General features: G+C 30.6%; 2 protein-coding genes across 5 annotated transcripts; both read left to right on the top strand.

The window, feature by feature from the left end:
- Nucleotides 1-754: 754 nt before the first annotated feature.
- Nucleotides 755-5,774, top strand: LOC105131728 (triacylglycerol lipase SDP1-like). Of its 4 annotated transcripts, none has more exons than XM_011034841.1 (4): nt 755-1,170; nt 1,371-3,226; nt 4,035-4,178; nt 4,503-5,774. In XM_011034841.1, exons 2-4 carry the CDS (start codon nt 1,808-1,810, stop codon nt 5,511-5,513), a joined length of 2,574 nt encoding a protein of 857 aa, XP_011033143.1. In that variant the 5' UTR covers nt 755-1,170; nt 1,371-1,807; the 3' UTR covers nt 5,514-5,774. The 4 variants fall into 4 exon arrangements, with proteins under 4 accessions (XP_011033143.1, XP_011033140.1, XP_011033142.1 ...); XM_011034838.1 differs by having other exon boundaries at nt 1,305-3,226; XM_011034840.1 differs by having other exon boundaries at nt 755-1,474; nt 1,801-3,226.
- Nucleotides 5,775-21,377: 15,603 nt separating this feature from the next.
- LOC105131727 (probable calcium-binding protein CML36) lies at nt 21,378-22,462 on the top strand. Its single transcript, XM_011034836.1, has one exon. The coding sequence runs from the start codon at nt 21,531-21,533 to the stop codon at nt 22,179-22,181; it is 651 nt and encodes a 216-aa protein (XP_011033138.1). The 5' UTR covers nt 21,378-21,530; the 3' UTR covers nt 22,182-22,462.
- The last annotated feature ends 617 nt before the right edge of the window (nt 22,463-23,079 follow it).

Below are 23,079 nucleotides of genomic sequence, written 5' to 3'. Positions count from 1 at the left end.
ACTATACTAGCAAATTATTTTGTTACAATTAGATTTTTATCTTTGTTTATTCAAAAAAATATTTAAGTATAATTAAATAAAAGAAATTAAATAGAATGATGTGGCACAAAATTGTGTTTTGTCTCAAGGTTTTTGTTAATAATTTTTTTTATCATTTATTGATATTTAATTATTGATTAATTTTAATAAATGCTAGCAGGTTTCAATTCACAATTGAAATGTTTTCATTTTATTTTTAAAAATCTTAACAGCAACCATACATTTTTTATATTAAAATTAAATTTTAATTATATTCATAGCAAAACCGGGAACTTATTTGGTAATGCAATTAATAATTACTTTTTAAATAATTTTTCGTGTTAAAATATATATTAATTTTTTTTATTTTTAAAAAATTATTTTTAATATTAATATATTAAAATAATTTTAAAATATTAAAAATATATTAATTTGAAGTAAATAAAAAATAATTTTTTTAAAAATATTTTTAAAATATAAAAATAAATAAGCAAATGCAATTCCCGTAAAAAGTGTTTTTTGAAAAAATAAATTACTATCTTGAATTTCAAAACTTTGCAAATCAACCATTTCTTGTTTTAAAATTAGTATTTAAAAAAAAAAAACTGAAAAAACCTCCTGTAATCATTGTCGACCCCATGCAAGACTTCCTTTTCCATTTCCAAAGCAAGCGTCAAACAGCAAGCGCATTAATAAAATGAAAGAAAGATGGAAAGAAAAGAAAAGATTGTTTCTTCGGCTACACAATCGATTGCTTTCTAAAATCCAAAAACAAAATCACATCAATGAATAAAACCAGGGAAAATAAACAATACAACACGAACAAATCAATCTTTTTTTAAGAAATTTACAGGCAAACCACAAACCAGCCTTTTACAATGTCTTGTATTGTCCGCCTATTGAGTGATTGATTATCAGTAAAGTTTGTCATTGCTTTATCTTCCTTTGCCTGCAAAAGCCACTTGTCATTGTCAGATCCATCATCCCCTCTCTACTCCCTCTTAACGTAACCGTCTGATTTCCTTATCTTCTTTCCACATTTCCCAATATGTCCCGTGATTCCAATCTTTGTGTTTATTGTTTTTATTTATTCTACCCTTTCTCTTTCACTCTCAAAGTCTCTGTCTTTCCTTCTCTATTTGGCTGAAATATGTACGGTCTTCCCTTTCTTGGGTTTCTTTCTTGAATTTGGTTTATCGGGTTTTATTAGCTTTTGGGTTTGTTTTTTAAGTGGATTTTGCTATTTATTTGGTGGTGATATTGAGACCCTTTTGTTTGTTTTGTAGTTTGATTCTTGAGGTGGATGTAGTTGAGTTGTTCGTTTTTTTTTCCTTTCATTTGATGGTTCTTAGGGCTTGGTTATTGAGAACCCATTTGGCTAGCTTGGCTGGTGGCAGTCTGGAATTTGAAGATTCTGTTTTTCCTTGTTGAGACAGGACTGGACACGATAAAAAAGGTTGGACTTTGTTACGTAAAAATATCTCCTTATTTTGTGATAACCAGTTTGTTTGCGTTAAGGATTGCATCCCTTTACTCTATTTGCTCTACTGTCTCTATATTGCTATCTAGACTGAGGAGAGACAAATTCAATTCTTTTATTGTCCTTTTCAGTCTCATTAGGATCATCTCTTGCCATATAGTTCCTTCACAATTGTGAAATTTGATACCTGGTGACCTATCTATTGTAGTTGCTTCATCTCTGTTTCTTACGAGCTAATTTTGTTTTGAGCTTTGACAAGAGAAGGCCCCCAATTACATAACTTTTTTTTCTGTTGGTTTTGGTCAAGATATGGATATAAGCAATGAGGCCAATGTTGATCATTTCAAAATTGGACCTTCATCAATCATTGGTAGGACAATTGCTTTCAGAGTTCTATTCTGCAATTCAATCTCACATTTTAGGCATAAAATCTTTCATGTGCTGTTGAATTACATTTATAGATTTGGTGACCTCGTGGCACCTATGTTTTCATGGTTTCATCCAAGGAATCCACAAGGGATATTGGTCATGATGACGATAATTGCATTTTTATTGAAACGATATACTAATGTTAAGTTGAGGGCAGAAACAGCCTATAGGAGGAAATTTTGGAGGAATATGATGAGAACTGCGTTGACATATGAGGAGTGGTCTCATGCTGCTAAGATGCTCGATAAAGAGACCCTAAAGATGCATGAATGTGATCTTTACGATGAAGAACTAGTCAGGAACAAGCTTCAAGAGCTCCGCCACCGTCGCCAAGAGGGATGTCTTAGAGATATAATCTTCTGTATGAGAGCTGATCTTGTAAGAAACCTCGGAAATATGTGCAACCCAGAGCTTCACAAGGATAGGCTTCAAGTGCCCAAGCTCATAAAGGAATATATTGATGAGGTCTCAACTCAGTTAAGAATGGTTTGTGAGTCCGATTCAGAGGAGCTTTCACTGGAAGAAAAGCTTGCTTTCATGCATGAAACAAGACATGCTTTTGGGAGAACAGCATTGCTTCTGAGTGGAGGTGCTTCTCTTGGAGCCTTTCATGTGGGTGTGGTGAAAACACTGGTGGAGCATAAGCTTGTGCCCCGTATAGTCGCTGGTTCTAGTGTTGGGTCCATTATGTGTGCAGTTGTTGCCACCAGGTCATGGCCAGAGCTGCAAAGTTTTTTTGAGGATTCCTGGCACTCATTGCAGTTTTTTGATCAATTGGGTGGAATTTTCACTGTTGTTAAGAGGGTCATGAGACAAGGAGTTGTTCATGAAATCCGGCAGTTGCAATGGATGTTAAGAAATCTTACAAGTAATCTTACATTTCAAGAAGCTTATGACATGACAGGTCGAATTCTTGGGATCACAGTTTGCTCACCCAGGAAGCACGAGCCCCCTAGATGCCTTAATTATCTGACTTCCCCTCATGTCGTTATATGGAGTGCAGTCACTGCTTCTTGCGCCTTTCCTGGTCTTTTTGAAGCTCAGGAACTAATGGCAAAGGACAGGAGTGGAGAAATTGTGCCATATCACCCACCTTTTAATCTGGATCCTGAGGAGGGATCAGGTGCGCCAATGCGTAGGTGGAGGGATGGTAGCCTGGAGATTGATTTGCCAATGATACAATTGAAAGAACTATTCAATGTCAATCATTTTATTGTTAGTCAGGCAAATCCTCACATTGCTCCGTTGTTGAGACTGAAGGATATAGTGAGGGCCTATGGAGGTAGCTTTGCTGCCAAGGTACGCAGACATTGCTTCAAGCTTACATTTTATGCTGCCTTAATTGCTCTTGGTACATGTTTATTATTATGTCTGTCATTGAATGTCGAAAGCCTTCCCAAGATGCTCACTTTTCTTTTTTGTCGCTGGGTTTTCCCAGGGTTGTTGTTACAGCAGAAATGCTTATGTTTGGTTCCCTTGCCTGGATGGTGTATGAGGAAAAAGTTGTCCGCCAATTTAAATTATTTGGACCAATATCTTATGGATTTTAACACTCCAGCTAATCATTATCATTAGTTATCTTCGTATTTCATATAAAGCTATTCTATTATTTAGAGGCTGGCTAAAACTCTTCATAAATCACTCATGACATGTGAACTATTTGCACAGCTGCATGTAACAGATTTAAGTAATGTGGTCATGTTTGCTTTGCAGTGGCTTAAGATCTCGTAACTAGTGATTCTAGTGATTGAACTGAAGGAAGAGGGATTCGTGTTTCAATTGGGGTTGGTTGAATACGTGTTAGGGAATGCAGAGGATTGACTTCTTTCCTCAACTACATGTGTTCTTTGTTGGTGTAGAGTTAATTGTTCTAGATGTAGGTTTTGATTATGATATATATAACAATGCAATACATGTAGCTTTCGTGATCCTCTAAGGGGTTAGCTTTTGCAAACATAAGGTGTACTAGCATGGAGATACTTCAGTTATATGCTTGTTTCTTAGCCCTTGCTTGAAGTTGAGTGCTTCTGTTTCATATGTTTTTGCCTTTTGTCTTTTACAGTTCTGATGAAATGAAAATAACTCATTTTGGTGTTTAACTTTGTAGCTTGCTCATCTTGCTGAGATGGAGGTAAAACATAGGTGCAATCAGGTATTGGAACTTGGTTTTCCATTAGGTGGACTTGCCAAGCTTTTTGCGCAAGATTGGGAGGGTGATGTCACTGTTGTTAATACCGCCACTCTCGCTCAGGTACATGTCAAATATAGGCTTTACACTCTAGTAAGGTGGCAGTTTTAAATAATGATAAAAATTTAAAATGGGACCTGGAATTGAGGTGTCCATGTAAGTTTCTAAAAGGAATGATGATATCGAAAGTTCATCAGTCTGGACATTTCTGATTCAATTCTGCACAACGTACAGCATGTGAATTAATTAACATTTTTCTCCAGCCCATTGTTTAAAAGAAAAATAAAAGAACAAAACAGAACAGAACCTACTCCAAGTGAATTAAATGACAATCTTTCCCATGGTGACCGACTGGCTGCTTGAATTCAATTCTTGATTATCATGCAGTACTCAAAAATTATACAAAACCCAACTCATGTGGAACTTCAAAAGGCATCCAACCAAGGCAGAAGGTGCACGTGGGAGAAGCTTTCTGCCATAAAAGCTAATTGTGGCATTGAGCTTGCTCTTGATGAGTGCGTGGCCATTCTGAACCACATGCTTAGACTCAAAAGGAGTGCTGAGAGGGCTGCTGCTGCTTCTCATGGCCAAGCAAGCTCTGTGAGCACATTGAAATTTAGCGCATCAAAAAGAATTCCTTCTTGGAATTGCATTGCTCGAGAAAACTCAACAGGCTCACTTGAAGAAGACCTCCTTGTTGATGTTGCTTCCACATTCCATCAAGGAGTTGGTGTGGCTGCCGGAACTTCGACTGGTATGAGTTTGAGAACTCAACGTAACCTACATCATGATGGAAGTGATAGTGAATCTGAAAGTGTAGATTTGAATTCTTGGACAAGATCTGGCGGGCCTTTGATGAGGACTACTTCTGCAAATAAGTTCATTGACTTTGTCCAAAGTCTGGATGTGGACTCTGAGCTCACCAAAGGTTTTGTGTGTCATCCTAACTCTCCTGGTGCTCAGATGGGAGACAGGGATTTATATAATCAGATCTCCAGATTGTCAACCCTAGATAGAAACTCAGAAAGTGAATTTGATCCGAGAGATTTTAGTAATAGAATTTCTACGGGTGGTTCTAGCATTAAAGTCACTGAAGGAGATCTTTTGCAGCATGAAAGAATCCTTAATGGGTTTGTGCTGAATGTTGTAAAGAAAGAGGACATGGCACTATCCAACAGGGTCCACGATAATGAAAATCACAATAGTGAAGTTCCTGAATGTGTTCAGCTTGATTGTCCTGAAAAGGACATGGATGATAGCTCATCATCAGACTCTGCTGCAGATGACGATGATAATCCCTCCCCAACAAATCCCTGGCACAGAACAGCTTCTACTCTTAGTCACACAGATGATCCTGTCATTCATGATGTTCAGGAGAAGCATGTCGTGGATGGTTAACTTTGAGTAACTATTTGATTACCCTACCAAACCATTGAGTGGAGTCGATTCCCAGGTTACTATTGATCAAACGTTTGCCCAGTCACAGGTGGAGTAGAAAATTGATTTTCAGACAAAAGACTTAGAAGTGAATTATAAAGAGCAGTTCAAAGCAATCCGCATGCATCAAGATGTTGCTGTTGTATACTAAATCTTGCACATGCTGCGCCACAATTGTAATCCTCACACTTTTAAGCAAATGATAAGGTTTTTGCCTACCTCTCCCTCTCCCCTCCCTCGCTCTCTCTCACAAAGCATTCATAAATGAATGTGTGCACGCTTATGTGTCATAAACACCATGAAGTTTATTATGCTGTGAGAGCCCCTTTCTACCTTTGTGAACTGTATCTTGCCAGTTGAGTCCATTAGCTTGTTTATTTGCCTTAAACTTGATCACTCTTTGCTGCATCAATGCTAATGATCGCGTTTAGTCAATGGACAAAGGAACATAGTTATTAAACCTGTCTGGCCTAGCAGTTTAACGCGAGAAATTTGCGACTTGAAATCAAATTCAGGTCGAGTTTCAATTTAAATCGACTTTAATATTGATTTTGCTAAGCTCAAGTGACTTGATAGATTGACATGTAAATCCTATTTAGCCAGTCAAATCTAGTTCAGACCCGAGTTGGTTATCATGAAGGATTTTTTTTTTTTAAAAAAAGATTGATCTAATAACTACAACTTGACCTGGATCCAGGCCTTCATAATGAATCCTTCAAACTCATGGTATTGTTTACTTGTTGGATAATCTGGATTTGTTAGTTATAAATTCTTTTTTGTAGTTTCTTGAAATTAAATTTGTTGATATAAAAAACAATAAACTAATCCCTTGATCCATGTTAACCATCCTCGACCTAGTAATTTCTTATTCTAAAATTGTTTTCTTTCCTTGAAATTTCCTGTTCTACCCACTTTTGTTCTCCTTCTGTGTTTTTGAAAATAGAAACACGAAAATAAATTGAACAACAACACAAAATTCATAGATTGCTTAAAAAAAAAACCAAGTTTCTTGACTCATTAAAAAGATTAATTATATAGTTTCTGATTGACTAATTAATTTAATCAAACCACAAGGAGGAGGCTATATAGAGCTCAGCTCCTGCTCTGCATTTGGTCAGTCTCTGGATATCTTCCACAACTCTGCATCAATAAAAGCAACCCATGTATCATGTCTGCTTGTTGCCCAATTTCAAAAAGCCCTAACAGGGATTTGCCTCGTGAAAAGCTTGTTTCCAGACAAAGACTGGAATGAGAATATTAAGGTTTTTGATCTTGGTGGGTTAACCTCCTTTTGGAATGCTGTCTTCGTAGAAATGTGGTCTTGGTGCTCTGGGAGTAATATTTATTTTGTTTTTTTGGTAAATTGTCAAGCCGACCATAGTACAAAAAGTAATATAGGTTTTTCCAACTTCTTTATTACGCTTTTAGGATTCATATTTTTCTTTTTCTTTTTAATTTTAATTTTTTAATAAAAAATATTCTACATCACACCACCTAACATTGTGATGCGATTCCTCTTGAAAAGCCGAGTATGAAGCAAATAAAGACTCAATTGTCAATCAACTAACAAGTATGATGCAAATCATTGGAGGAGGAAACTCCAATAAAAATAAAAAAAATAAAAAAAGAGAGGAAGAAACACCATTTTTCCTCTAACCTTTATGCACGTCCGATGACTTTCTCAGGCAGAGGAAAAAGAAGAAGGAAGAATGTCTTAGTGATCCCTGGTTTTCACGTTTCATTCATTGACTTCTATGTTATTGGTACGATGCATTCATCTAATTCCCGGGTCATTATTGTTTTTATATTAAAATATATTAAAATAATAAATATTTTTTTTAAAAAATATTTTTAATATTAATACATCAAAAAATATTTTAAAAAATAATTCAAAGCAAAAAATATTTTTTTTTCAAAAACAAGCTACCATTAAAAAACAAACATCATCTTGTATTTTTTTTGAAACATGGTGTGGTTGAGTGTGATTATTTTTTTATGTGAGACCCACTTAAAAAAAACAAATAAAAACATGTGGAACTTGCTTTTGAATATGACGTTTTGTTTTGTGTATTAAATGAGTTGTATGTTTTTTTTTTGAAAAAAAAAGAAGCTTTACTCTTGAAATATACTATTTCTAATACCTTAAATTGCATTCTCTTTATTTCTATTTTTTTTTAGACTTAGAAACCATTAGTTTTATTTTTCTTTTGTGTTGTAGACACGTGGAAATAGTTTTTTCTTAGTAAATACAAAATCAACAGCCAAATGACACCATTGAAGACAAAATTATTTGAAAGGACTACATGAATAGATGGAGCTATCATAGGGGTTATACTTGCATTGGAAAAAAATGAATGGACCCCATTAAAAGAATTAGAAAGTACAAGGACTCCTGGACTAATTAACGGATTCCCCTATACTCCTTAAATTTTATTTGGCTAGGGAGATTTTGAAATTTAATTTGAGCTGATTTTTTTTTCAAATTAAAATGTATGTTGTTGATTTGAGCAGCTAGAGTGACTTGTATATCAAATCATAGTTTGATTAGCTTAATTAAATTAAAATAAAATCTAAATTAGGTTGATTTCAATATTATTTCATTAATTTATAATGTTATGCTCGTTAGGGGTAATTATTTTTTTATTTGGTTCGGTTTTTATCAAAAAAAATAACCAAACTAGATTTTTAAAAAAAAAATCAAAACCGGTTCAAACCAACTGGTTTTGATTCGGTTTTTATGAAAAAAACTTGTTTGACTAGGTTTTTATCTGATTTTTTTAGTTTGGATTCAATTCAGTTTTTTTAATTTTAGACTTATAAAACTAAAATTGAACCGAACCAATTAATTTTTTAAAATTTTAATCAGTTTAATTGATTTTTTTCAGTTTAATTTTTTAATTTTTTTCAATTTAATCAATTTTTTAACTACCTAAATAGGATTTGATTTGATAATTACTGTTAGAACATTCATCATCGAATGCAGGAAGGAAAGGAGTAGATATCAACAAGTCAAAACAGACAACAAAAAATTCCCTTTCCCTCTCATTCAAGCATCTTAGACCACAAACAATAGTGAGTGCTTGTGGTCCGATGATGCCCACTGAGTTTCCACGACGAAATAAGCCATATCGTGCGCTGTCATAACCCTAAAAACAAAAACAGAGTGAGTAAAACAAAAGGAAGGGAAAAGATTTTTTATATAAAAAATATATGTTATTTATATTTATTATATTTTTTTTATTCTTACTCGAATATCATCACACTATTTCAAAAGATAAAATTAGTCTCATTCAAAGTTTATAGCTATCATTCTTAATAAATATACTTCATAAAGTTTTTATCTTGCAAGAATTTATATTTATTATATATTAAACTATGTTATCATTATCTCCATCTTAATATTATTAGTATTATTTTTTTTTATCATTATTATCATTATTGCATTCGCACTTCTATTCTATCATCCTACTAATTTTATTTTACCATAATGATCTCTCATGTTGGTGGTGATTATCTTAATTTTTACTAATTAATATCACCACAATTATCTTTATTGTTTTTAATATTATTTTAAAAATAAATTTTATTATTATCACTACATTTATTATAAATGCATTAAGAATTTTTTAAATTTCTTATTATTTTTTCAAATACACTATTAAAATTTAAATTCATTCATTTTTATTTCCAACCTTTTATTCATGATAACAAAACACAATACTAGACGTTTTTTAAATTATGTTTGATATTATAGTCCAGTTTTTAACATATTTTAATAAAAAAATATTATAAAAACCAACATTTATCTTACTCAAAAAATACTCTTAATTTATTTATAAACACAAAGAATTCCGTGTGCCTAACTGTTTCCGCGTGCCTCTGTCAGTCGGCGCCAAAAGTGCGATCAATCTCTGCCGTAATTGTGGAACTATTTCTGTCAACTTTCCAACCTCCTCCTACTTGGCTTGGCTTTCCTTCCCACCTACATCTACATCTATATATATATATATATCATCCTACGTCCCTTGCTCTCATAAATGTGTCAAGTTTGAAGGTGATAGGATAATTTTTCTTCTCTTATGGTTGCACTGTGGGCCACCCTCTTAATTTCTGACCTAATTTCAATCGCACTGGGAACCTATCACGGGATTTATGGTAGTTGATCTTCTTCACGGAATATTATATATAAAAGCTTGTCGACTTTTAATTTCCATGGATGCAAAGTGAGAGTGATTTCAAATCATAGTGGTTAAGCTTGATGACGCTTTTATGTTAAAACTTGCCATTCAAAGTTTGATCCATGCTTCGTCAGGATTGAAGTTAAATAAAAAACAAATAATTACTCCATGAATCTCAATTAATTACTCTACCCGAGCTTTTAATAACATGTTTAACATGATTTAATTGAATTAGATTAATTTTTTAATTTTTTTAAAAATAAACTAATATAATTTTAATAATATTTAAGTTGACCTAACAATCCAATAGCATGAAACCTTATCTAGATGAATACCGAACTCGACGCCACAAATATACTTCAAATATTGTAAATATACAAGTGTTCTAGGAAAATTGGGATATTCTACTTGAATTTAGAAGTTAGTCTGTCGCTGGAAAGATTCAATTTCTTCAAAAACTTATCTTTTCACAAGAAGGGTGAGAGGGAGATAGAATTTATGGACCAGATGATAAAAGATGGACAATTTGGGAGCACCACCCATCTCAGCAGCCGGTTGAGTGTGATTATTTTTTTATGTGAGACCCACTTAAAAAAAACAAATAAAAACATGTGGAACTTGCTTTTGAATATGACGTTTTGTTTTGTGTATTAAATGAGTTGTATGTTTTTTTTTTGAAAAAAAAAGAAGCTTTACTCTTGAAATATACTATTTCTAATACCTTAAATTGCATTCTCTTTATTTCTATTTTTTTTTAGACTTAGAAACCATTAGTTTTATTTTTCTTTTGTGTTGTAGACATGTGGAAATAGTTTTTTCTTAGTAAATACAAAATCAACGGCCAAATGACACCATTGAAGACAAAATTATTTGAAAGGACTACATGAATAGATGGAGCTATCATAGGGGTTATACTTGCATTGGAAAAAAATGAATGGACCCCATTAAAAGAATTAGAAAGTACAAGGACTCCTGGACTAATTAACGGATTCCCCTATACTCCTTAAATTTTATTTGGCTAGGGAGATTTTGAAATTTAATTTGAGCTGATTTTTTTTTCAAATTAAAATGTATGTTGTTGATTTGAGCAGCTAGAGTGACTTGTATATCAAATCATAGTTTGATTAGCTTAATTAAATTAAAATAAAATCTAAATTAGGTTGATTTCAATATTATTTCATTAATTTATAATGTTATGCTCGTTAGGGGTAATTATTTTTTTATTTGGTTCGGTTTTTATCAAAAAAAATAACCAAACTAGATTTTTAAAAAAAAAATCAAAACCGGTTCAAACCAACTGGTTTTGATTCGGTTTTTATGAAAAAAACTTGTTTGACTAGGTTTTTATCTGATTTTTTTAGTTTGGATTCAATTCAGTTTTTTTAATTTTAGACTTATAAAACTAAAATTGAACCGAACCATTCGGTTTTTATCAAAAAAAGTAACCAAATTAAATTTTTTTAAAAAAATCAAAACCGATTCAAATCAACTGGTTTTGATTTGGTTTTTGTGAAAAAAACTTGTTTGACTAGGTTTTTCTCTGGTTTTTTTAGTTTGGATTCAGTTCAGTTTTTTTAATTTTAAATTTATAAAACTAAAATTGAACCGAACCAGTCAATTTTTTAAAATTTTAATCAGTTTAATTGATTTTTTTCAGTTTAATTTTTTAATTTTTTTCAATTTAATCAATTTTTTAACTACCTAAATAGGATTTGATTTGATAATTACTGTTAGAACATTCATCATCGAATGCAGGAAGGAAAGGAGTAGATATCAACAAGTCAAAACAGACAACAAAAAATTCCCTTTCCCTCTCATTCAAGCATCTTAGACCACAAACAATAGTGAGTGCTTGTGGTCCGATGATGCCCACTGAGTTTCCACGACGAAATAAGCCATATCGTGCGCTGTCATAACCCTAAAAACAAAAACAGAGTGAGTAAAACAAAAGGAAGGGAAAAGATTTTTTATATAAAAAATATATGTTATTTATATTTATTATATTTTTTTTATTCTTACTCGAATATCATCACACTATTTCAAAAGATAAAATTAGTCTCATTCAAAGTTTATAGCTATCATTCTTAATAAATATACTTCATAAAAATCAAACTTGTGTTTTTATCTTGCAAGAATTTATATTTATTATATATTAAACTATGTTATCATTATCTCCATTTTAATATTATTAGTATTATTTTTTTTTATCATTATTATCATTATTGCATTCGCACTTCTATTCTATCATCCTACTAATTTTATTTTACCATAATGATCTCTCATGTTGGTGGTGATTATCTTAATTTTTACTAATTAATATCACCACAATTATCTTTATTGTTTTTAATATTATTTTAAAAATAAATTTTATTATTATCACTACATTTATTATAAATGCATTAAGAATTTTTTAAATTTCTTATTATTTTTTCAAATACACTATTAAAATTTAAATTCATTCATTTTTATTTCCAACCTTTTATTCATGATAACAAAACACAATACTAGACGTTTTTTAAATTATGTTTGATATTATAGTCCAGTTTTTAACATATTTTAATAAAAAAATATTATAAAAACCAACATTTATCTTACTCAAAAAATACTCTTAATTTATTTATAAACACAAAGAATTCCGTGTGCCTAACTGTTTCCGCGTGCCTCTGTCAGTCGGCGCCAAAAGTGCGATCAATCTCTGCCGTAATTGTGGAACTATTTCTGTCAACTTTCCAACCTCCTCCTACTTGGCTTGGCTTTCCTTCCCACCTACATCTACATCTATATATATATATATCATCCTACGTCCCTTGCATTTCCTCCTCCTGCCAATCTCATAACTGTGTCAGGTTTGAAGGTGATAGGATAGTTTTTCTTCTCTTATGGTTGCACTGTGGGCCACCCTCTTAATTTCTGACCTAATTTCAATCGCACCGGGAACCTATCACGGGATTTATGGTAGTTGATCTTCTTCACGGAATATTATATATAAAAGCTTGTCGACTTTTAATTTCCATGGATGCAAAGTGAGAGTGATTTCAAATCTTAGTGGTTAAGCTTGATGACGCTTTTATGTTAAAACTTGCCATTCAAAGTTTGATCCATGCTTCGTCAGGATTGAAGTTAAATAAAAAACAAATAATTACTCCATGAATCTCAATTAATTACTCTACCCGAGCTTTTAATAACATGTTTAACATGATTTAATTGAATTAGATTAATTAGTAATTTTTTTTAAAATAAAATAAAATAATTTTAATAATATTTAAGTTGACCTAACAATCCAATAACATGAAACCTTGTCTAGATGAATACCGAAGTCGACGCCACAAATATACTTCAAATATTGTAGATATACAAGTGTTCTAGGAAAATTGGGATATTCTACTTGAATTTAGAAGTTAGTATGTCGCTGGAAAGATTGAATTTCTTCAAAAACTTATCTTTTCACAGAAAAGGGTGAGAGGGAGATACAATTTATGGACCCGGTGATAAAAGATGGAAAATTTGGGAGCACCACCCATCTCAGCAGCAGATAACATCTTTCTTCTTGATTTTATTTGTCCAGAAATATTGCCAGTGGCATAAATGGAGAGCAAGCGTGTCTGATTAGTTTCATGCTATTCAGCTCATATTCTATGGACCTAAACTTCAGTGGAGGACCTAATTGAAATAACAATTACCCAGATGATAGAATTGCTAGAGTTTAAACTTTAAAAAGACTGGTTTGAAATTGGGTTAAAATTTAGGGAGAGATTCGTAATCGACTATTTTTAGGCCTTAGAAGTTTTCAAGAGTAGAAAAATCAGTGGGATGAATTTCAGAAGATTAAACTTAGAATGACCAAGGAGAAAATATAACCATTTTATGAAAACACAAAACATACAAGGGTTGAATTGATCATCTAAATATTTTTATATAATTTATGATATATTTAATATTTGTTCATTTATTATCTTTACCAAGATAACACATAACAAGATTAAAACATAATAATTCTTATATAAGATAATTTACAAAACCAACATGTGAATTTTTTTATAAATACATGTGATATGTTCATATAGAATTTTTATATATGTCGGTTCAATATATATGTATTTTGACAGATACCTATATATTAGTTTTAAATATCTTTTATACTTCAACTTATAAGAATAAATACTTATTTTTATGAAAAAAAAATATAACATGTACCATTCTTTACAGTTCTAATAAATTTTTAATATTTAAGAGAGTATCCACCATAAATATTTTAGAAACGATGATTTGATGCAATAGGAATATTATAATTATAACAACTTTATAATTTTCTTTATAAAGTATTTTTGTCCCATGAACTTTATCTTTACTCTAGATTCATAAATCAAATATTAAATTTATTAATATAATATTATATAAATATTAAAGATAAATTAAGCTTTTATTAATAATAAATATGTAATTACACAAATATAATAATATCACATGTAACAAACCGATTGACTACATAACATATTAAACTAACACTATGATGTTTTCATGTGAGGAGAAAACATAACAAAGAAAATATTTGAATCCAAGCTAACTTAGAAAACACATATGGCGGTGAAGAAAAGCATTGAAGACAACATCATTTTCTTTCTAAAAGAATAATAAGGTGCTGTTTATTTAAGCGGCTGCGGCTGCGTTTTAAACAAAACGCAACTCCTACATGTTTGGTTGCTGCAAAAATGGGTTTTACTGTTCATGGGTCCCGCCGCTTACTGCATTTGGAACGCAGGGTCTCACGAAGCAACTTCCCACTGCTTTTGTTTCAACTGTGTTATAACACAGTAAACAATGGCGCGCCTTGCAGAAGCACAGAGAAAGGATTCCCAGCTCTTCTCCTTTTCCTTTCCCTTCCCCTTTCCTTTCTTCTGCTTCTGCACCATGTCTACTGTTCTGCAACGTGAACAGTGGAGACATGGTCTTCCCCTTTCCCTTCTTCTTCTCCTTCCCCTCCTCCTCCTCCTTCTGCATTATGTCTCCACTGTTCTGCAATGTGAATAGTGGAGACACCATTGTTCACGTTGAAGAACAGTGGAGACATGATCTTCCTTTTCTTCTTCTTTTTCTGCACCATGTCCACTGTTCACGTTGAAGAACAGTGGAGACATGATCTTCCTTTTCTTCTTCTTTTTCTGCACCATGTCCACTGTTCACGTTGAAGAACAGTGGAGACATGATCTTCCTTTTCTTCTTCTTTTTCTGCACCATGTCCACTGTTCACGTTGAAGAACAGTGGATGGTGTTCCCCTTTTCTTTCTCCTTCCCCTTCTCCTTCTCCTTCTTCTGCACCATGTCTCCACTGTTCTTTTATGTGAACAGTAGACAATAGCTACATTGTTAATGGGTCGAACTAGGTCCAGCCCAAACCTAAATGCATTGAACCGGGTGTGACTCAGTAAAATAAAAAAAAATTGAAAAAATTTCTCAGATATTGTATTTTATTTGAAAAATTAATGTTTAACATGATTTAATAGCATTATATAATTATATTTAAAAGAGATCGTATGATGACGTAGCATTTAAAGAATTTGATCCCAATCCCAATTTTATTTCTAATGATATTTTATATGATATTGTTACACGCTTAGGAAACTATGGAAATTATAATATTTGTTGAATAGATTTCATGTGTAATGAAATTGAACATAGTTTAATGCAACAATAAAAAAATACTTTATATAAAATATTGTTTATTTTATGATGTAATAACATTAGTTAAATCACAAATATTTTAATTAAAAACCATCAATATAAATATATATATATATATATATATATATATATTTAATTATTTCATAACTTCAATTTGAAAAGCATTTTTTAACTAAACACTTTAAACTACTTTTTGTTCAACCTCAATTTCATCCACAGTTTTAATCAAATATATATTTTTTCAAACCAACTACAACTAAAAGTATTTTTTATTAAATAATTTTTTTTAAACCACAACCACAACCGCCACCACAATACTAAACACGCTTTAAATACAAGGCTGAAATCAGAATTCTATTCTAACTTGGAAACCAAAAAAACAAGAAGTTCTCTTTTATTTCATAGGATTATTAGGCAACATTATATGTTATAAATAAGTCTTATATCTAACCTTTAATGTTTTCTATTCCTTTTTCTCTTCTCACGACAAAACAAGACTTAAACTTTTGAGCTTTATTTTTATTCTATTATCTTCATCTCAAGACTTATTTGGACTTAATTAATACTTTATTTTCAATTAGGATCCAAGACTTGTTTGGATTAGAGTTTGAGCTTACTAGTAAAGGTTTTGAGTTAGTTTTTGTAAGTGAGTCAATTTAGTACACAAGGATATATTCATTATAGTTAATTTCTCAGAACTATTTAAACATGTATAAAACTTGAATTTCAGCATCTTTAATGAATAATACTTGTGAACTTTTTAGTTTAATATATGAATTTTTTTTTTGTATTATTTGGTTCTTGAACTAACTGAAATCTGACTTATTAAAAATTAACTGATTTTATAACGTCACTCAACTTCATTCCAATAATGATGGTGCCTTGAAATATGTTTTTATTATGTCATATTTTTATTAGATTTTTTTTAATTTTTTGAGATTAGATTTTAATTTTGAATATGAGTTGTATGATTACATGATTAGCATGACATATATACTTTTTCACCTTTGTTGATTGTAAATACAAGTCTTTGAAAAAAGTCAATAGAAATTACGAGGATGCTAAGAACTTAAGAAAGACATCTGATTTTTCCTTCCTTTTACCGACAGAAATGAAAGACTTGGTAACTTGCAAAGCTTTCATGCAATTGCCATTCAGCCAGGGCGGTGTCAAAGTTTAGTTTTAGATGCCAAGAAATCCATGAAATGAATCTCCATGCAATTTATTACGCCCAATTTATTACCTTTTTAAAAAGTAAATAAATAAAAATATCATATTTTGCTAGGAGAAATAAAAAAGATACAAATATCTTTCTTTTCCTTAAAAATTAAAATTTTTAATTCCCTCCTTATTGTTTCTCTCCTTTTCTCAGATTTATCTCCTTCGTATAGTATAAAAATTAATAATTATATTTAAAATCTCTTAAAATGATAGAATGTTACCTTGTAAAATCATTTACCAAATGAATATATAACCGTTATTTTCCAATGTTCAAATGGCTTTGGAACAAATCTTTGTCTATGGAGCTAATAAACTGAAAATTCAACGAGGTTATTTTTTTCTTTTTAAAAATATCAAGTAATTAACCTTTTGTTTTACAATAGAAAAAAAGAAACCCTGTATCTGGAAAAGAAAATAAAAAAAGCTAATTATTATGTTGGAAAAATTAAGGGGATTGCGTAGCTCATTCCATATTTATATCTTAGGGTTTTTATTAGAAGATTATGAATATTATTTTTATTTAATATTTATTTTTAAGATAAGTTTAAGAAATAAATAATAAAATATCACTAATTATTGCTCGATTACCATAAAAATTCTGGATAAACTTACAGAATTATTGTTGAAAATATCAATTTCGTTGCATTTGCAAGTGTCTTGCATCAGGTAGCGCAATAGCATGGTCAAAATTCATGCCCTGCTTTCTTCTGAATTATTGCTTAAATAACTGGAAACTTCTTCGGTCCGCTGTATGCTTTTGAAATTCTAGGTTATCATCATCCATTGAAACAGAAAAAACAAAGTCATGCCACCATCTTCCCGGAAAATTAACTCGCAAAATCAACCTCGCAAATATAATTCAACTGTGATGAAGATGGATTTTGAAGGTTCAATTGTTTGTAATGTTAAAACAAACAAATAATCAACCACAAGGTGGTTGGGGAATCAATTAATTAACTCCTAATCTAGCACCCAATACTGGACAAACTAGTTTCGTAAGCTAGCTAAGTGAACAGGTCCTTGTTACTTATTTCTTAATCACTAAAACCATCCCAGAAATTTCTAACTTAGGAGAAGCAGATAGATTTCCTTAAAAGTAGAGTTTGATACTGTGTTAGCAATTATTTTTTAAAGTATTTTTTTTTAATCTTTAAAATAATTTTTTTATTTTATTTTTTACATCGATGCATCAAAATAATTCAAAAGCATAAAAAAATTTTCAATCAATTTTTTTTTTAATTTTTTACCAAATAATATTTGGGCTGTGTTCTAAGCTAAATGCTATCCAAATATAATTTAATCAACCACAAGGTGGTTGGGGAATCAATTAATTAACTCCTAATCTAGCACCCAATACTGGACAAACTAGTTTCGTAAGCTAGCTAAGTGAACAGGTCCTTGTTACTTATTTCTTAATCACTAAAACCATCCCAGAAATTTCTAACTTAGGAGAAGCAGATAGATTTCCTTAAAAGTAGAGTTTGATACTGTGTCAGTAAATGTTTTTTAAAGTATTTTTTTCTTGAAAAGTCTTTAAAATAATTTTTTAATTTTATTTTTACATCAATGCATCAAAATAATTCAAAAACATAAAAATAATTTCAATAAAAAAAATTTAAAATTTTTACCAAATAATATTTGCGCCGTGTTCTAAGCTAAATGCTATCCACATATAATCTGGAATATATTTTTTTATTAAATCAAAGAATATATTAACTCAGTTAAATTTATTCAATCATATTAAATTTTATCAAATATTTAATGATTTTATTCAGCAGTTTAAACCTAGCTAAATCAATATTTTATATAAAAAAATATTCTTATTCTAATGAGAATAATTAATTCAAATTAATCTGATAAGTTATAGATTAACTTGAAAATTCAACAAATCAAACTCCTTTTCAGATTGGTGGATATGTTAAGTCTGGAAACTATGATATTCCCATAGGTTTGAAGCAAACCATTCACACCCATGAATCTGACCAAAGCAGCAAGAAGACAAGGGGATAGGTACAAAAATCGTAAAGAGAAATAACTTTCAAGTAGAAAAGAAAGACACACTCTTTTTCGGTTCCCTTTCTTGTGATTTCCAGGACATGGAAGGCAGGTCCCAGAACCAGCAACTCACATTATAACAATAACTAAAAAATATCAGTGTTCTACTGTTGACTTTTGATGTTTTCAGTATGAATTAGAAGAGTGTTTATTAAGGAGAAGCTGGCTAGTTCTGATAAATTGTCGGGGTTTATCTTTTGTTATTTTTTTTGTGGTGTATGTGGCCTGCTGTGGGTTGCTGAGTTATTTGTTTTGGCATGTCATTCCTCTAATTTGTTAAGTGAAGAGGGGTTTATAGTTAGATACAAGACTTATTGCAATGTATCTGGCTGCATGATGACTCTTGATTTTGATTGATTTTACACGGGATGACATTGACTTTATTGTTGCTTCTCTTTGTTCTAAATAGATGTAACTTCTTTGTTAGTGTACTGGGTTGGTACAAGTAACTCTAAGTTGTTTATTCTAATAATTTCTTTTGAATTTTGCTGAATTTAAAGGATAGATGAAGGATTTTGAGTCTGAGATTGGCTGGTCTGGGTTATATGGTTTTGATTGGGTGCCAGATCCAGATTGCTTGTGTATTATTATTATTATTATTTGTATTATAATGAATATTATTAATATAACAATTAATAATTTTTTAAAAAATATTATTAATATTAAAAAACAAATATAGATTTGATTTGAAAGGTAAAATTAAAAATTATTATTGTTATTAATAAATTTTTAAAAAAATTATTATTATAAAAAAATATAAATTTTATTTGAAAAGATTAAAAATTATAAAAACTTGGACTAAATAAGTTTAATATTATTATTAATATTATTAAATTCATTAATAGTATTAAATTTGAAAATTGCTTTCAAAAAACAAAACAAAAATTTATTTTAAATGGTAAAATCAATTATTATTGTTGTTTTTATTTTTATTATTAAATTGAATCTAACGTCTCCTTTTAAACCTAAGTAACTTGAGGTTATAGGTTTTACAACCCTGCTACACTTAAAGAAAGGTTTTGGGGTTCGACGGTATAACTAGCTCAAAATTTTTGAGTTTATCCTTATAGATTAATCTAAGACTTTTAAATTTTAAGTTTTTTTAATATTTTTATACTAAAAATAAGTTGGCCCGTGGTGGAGCATGGGCCACCTAACTAGTCTCCCATCTAATAGTTTATTTTTTAAAAAAGTATTAATATAAACAAACACATGCAAAGAAAATTATTGTTCATAAAAAAAATACATTCACTTCAATAGTGAATTTTTTTACTCTTGATTAAAAAAAAAATAATGCTTTAAGTTCCATGGTAATTCAATATTTTTCAATGGATTATTAGACCAATGGTATTTCTATCCTTTTAATTTTAGAAAATATAAAAAATATTCTTGTTCATAAAATCTGGAAAAAAAAAAGGCATGAGTTCAAAAGCCTTTTCATCATTTTATGTAGTTTCTTTTCTTAATTTCAAATTCATTTAATGTATTTTTGTTGAATAATAAAACTTATATATTCAATTTTTTTTTTGGCTCATGATCCCCACATGTCAGGGCATGCAAGGTATTCATGACCTTTAAACGATATATGCAATGTTTTTTGGTGGCCGAGCCTGATCTTTCACCGTGTATTTGGATGTGCCATCACGTTTTTTTCTTTATAGTGCAATGCATGTCAACGTTGGATGAACAATTTGTTATTGATAACCATTTTTTTTCCCTCCTTTGCTCCCTGAAAAATACATATTTATCCTTTTTATTTTTTGTATTTTAATTTTAGTTTTTATTTTTTATTTCTATTTTTCCTTAGTCTTTTTTATAATTTTTTTGTTTGTTTTCAATTTTATCATTGAATTATAACTTGTTGTATTATTTTTTTAATTTGGTTTTTATTTTTTTTATTTTTATTTTTTTCTTGGTATTTTTGTTAAAGTTTCACCATTCAATTTAAATTTATAGTGTATTTTTTTTTAATTTGATGGTATTTTTGTTAAAGTTTTATTGGTTTTAATTTCACCATTCAATTTAAGTTTATAGTGTATTTTTTTTAATTTGGTCCCTATTTTTTAAATTTTTTCTTTTATTAAAGCGTTTTCTTTTAAATTTAACCCTCTAATTGAATATATTTGATTACCCTCTTATTTATTTTTTATTTATTTTTATTTATTATTTTTTATTTTAAATATTTTTATGTAGTTAAATTCTCATATTAATTTTTTTTTTCTGGTTGTTGATGTGGTCTAATTGTTTATTTTTATTTTTATTTTTTTATTTATTATTTTTATGTAGTTAATTTCTCATATTAATTTTTTTTCTGTTGTTGATGTGGTCTAATTTTTTCATTTTTTTATATCTATTTTCATGCCCTCCTTTTTTTTTCAAGATATCATGATATTTTTTGAAAAAAATAAATTAATATCATTATTTTTTTACCTTCTAATTAAAATAAAATAAACTTATTAATCTCAATTTATATTATAATTTAAATAATTAATTTGCATTAACTTAATTTAGACATCATTTTTCACGAATAAAATACGGACTATTTGCATTACTTAATACCGACTTTTTCAAAAAAATACAGAGCCGTAGTATAGTAGCGCGGGCCCATATATATATATATATTTCACTTTTTTCGGTGTGGTGGCCAGTGCTCTTTATATATATATATATAGTGTACTGCTTAATTGGAAGCTTCGTGGAAGTTGCCTCATGGCCTTCACACTCCATTTAAGCATCCTGCTCCTGCTATCTTTCGTCTCAGAACCCTTCCATTGTTTCTCTTCTCTTTGTCTTAATTATAGCCCTATCCTCCTCCTGGGTCTCTATCAATCCTTCAGATTTCGCCATGCAACTCATAAAAAAACTCAGCCCGAAGCGATTTTTCGGATCCAAAAAAGACCGATCCATGCTATCAAGATCAGAACCATCATCGTTTAGCTCAGGTACCGCCTCCTCCGATGCCTCCGATGCCTCTGTCTCTAACGTCAAGCCCAATTCCGCTGCAGCCAACGCTGGTTTTCGGACTCCTACTAGTGTTTTGCCACAAATATCTGGTGACTGGTCCGATATGTCGACCGATTTTTACTTCGAGTTGACCCAGGCTTTCAAGGTAATTGACAGAGATAACGACGGCCTTGTCTCGAGAAACGAGCTGGAGGCTCTTCTTACCCGGCTTGGGGCCGAGCCGCCCAGCAGCGAGGAGATGGCCGTTATGTTAGGTGAGAGGGACCATGTTAGTGTTGAGGCCCTTGCGAGTCGTCTCGGGTCGGCTTGCGAGCCGGCGGGGGATGACGAGCTGAGAGACGCCTTTGTGTTTTTTGATTCGGATCGTGATGGAAGGATAACGGCAGAGGAATTATTAAATGTTTACAAGGCATTTGGCGACGAAAAGTGCACGTTAGAGGATTGCGCGGGTATGATAGCAGTGGTTGATAAGAACGGAGATGGGTTTGTGTGCTTTGAGGACTTTTGTCGTATGATGGAACTGCAGAGATGATCATGATTATAAATTACGTGATGATTGTCTCTTGCTCTTGAAAAAATGTCCTTTCCTTTTCTGTTTCTCTTTCTTTTTTTCTTTTTTCTGCTTTGGGTCTTTTTTTCTTAACTAGACGTGTTTGCTGGATTGTGTGGGGTTGGTTAGGGAAATGAGATCACAGAGGAGATCACAGTAGAGGGATCATCCAATCGAACGGTTGTGGTTGGTTGATCTTGCTGAGAAAATTGTACCCCCCTCAATCGTATATAGGAGGAAAAAGAATACCTATCATTATGTGTTTTGTGGGGTTTTTTTTTTTTTTTTTTCATGGATGATGAGAATTTGTTGGCTAATCATATGTTTACTAATTTGCAAGATGTGGCTTTGATGATCATGATGATTACATCCATCATGCATGATGATGATCAAAGACTTTCTTCATATTTTTGTCAAATCCTAATTGCAAAACTCGGCTTGGGATTAGATTTAAGCTTGTTTAGATTTTTTCTGGAATAAAAATATATTATTTTAATATATTTAATCTTTTTTTAAAAACAATTATTATTACATTAATTTATTATTGGTAATGGAAATCCCATCCATCCCTGCTGGTTTCAGAGTTGTTTTTAATTATCGAATTAATTCTAATGCTAATTTATCTGAAATCAAATTGAAATTTATAAATGTTTATCTGTATTTTAACTTTACCTAAAGGACTAAATTTTCATCTTTTATTGTAATTTATGAACTGGTATTAATGAAATTATTTGATTCCGATAATGATTTATCAACAAATAAGGTTTTATCAACAAACAAAGTTTTAAAATATATTTATGTACTTGTATTAAAAATAAATTTTTAAAATTTTTAAAAATTATTTAAATTATATATAAAATTTTATTTGATGATTTAAATT

This window comes from Populus euphratica, unplaced genomic scaffold (genome assembly GCF_000495115.2).
Source record: "Populus euphratica unplaced genomic scaffold, PopEup_1.0 scaffold101.1, whole genome shotgun sequence".
In the NCBI taxonomy this organism is placed as follows: Eukaryota; Viridiplantae; Streptophyta; class Magnoliopsida; order Malpighiales; family Salicaceae; genus Populus; species Populus euphratica.
Note: the sequence above shows the minus strand (reverse complement) of the source record. Positions and strands in the feature narration are given on the sequence as shown.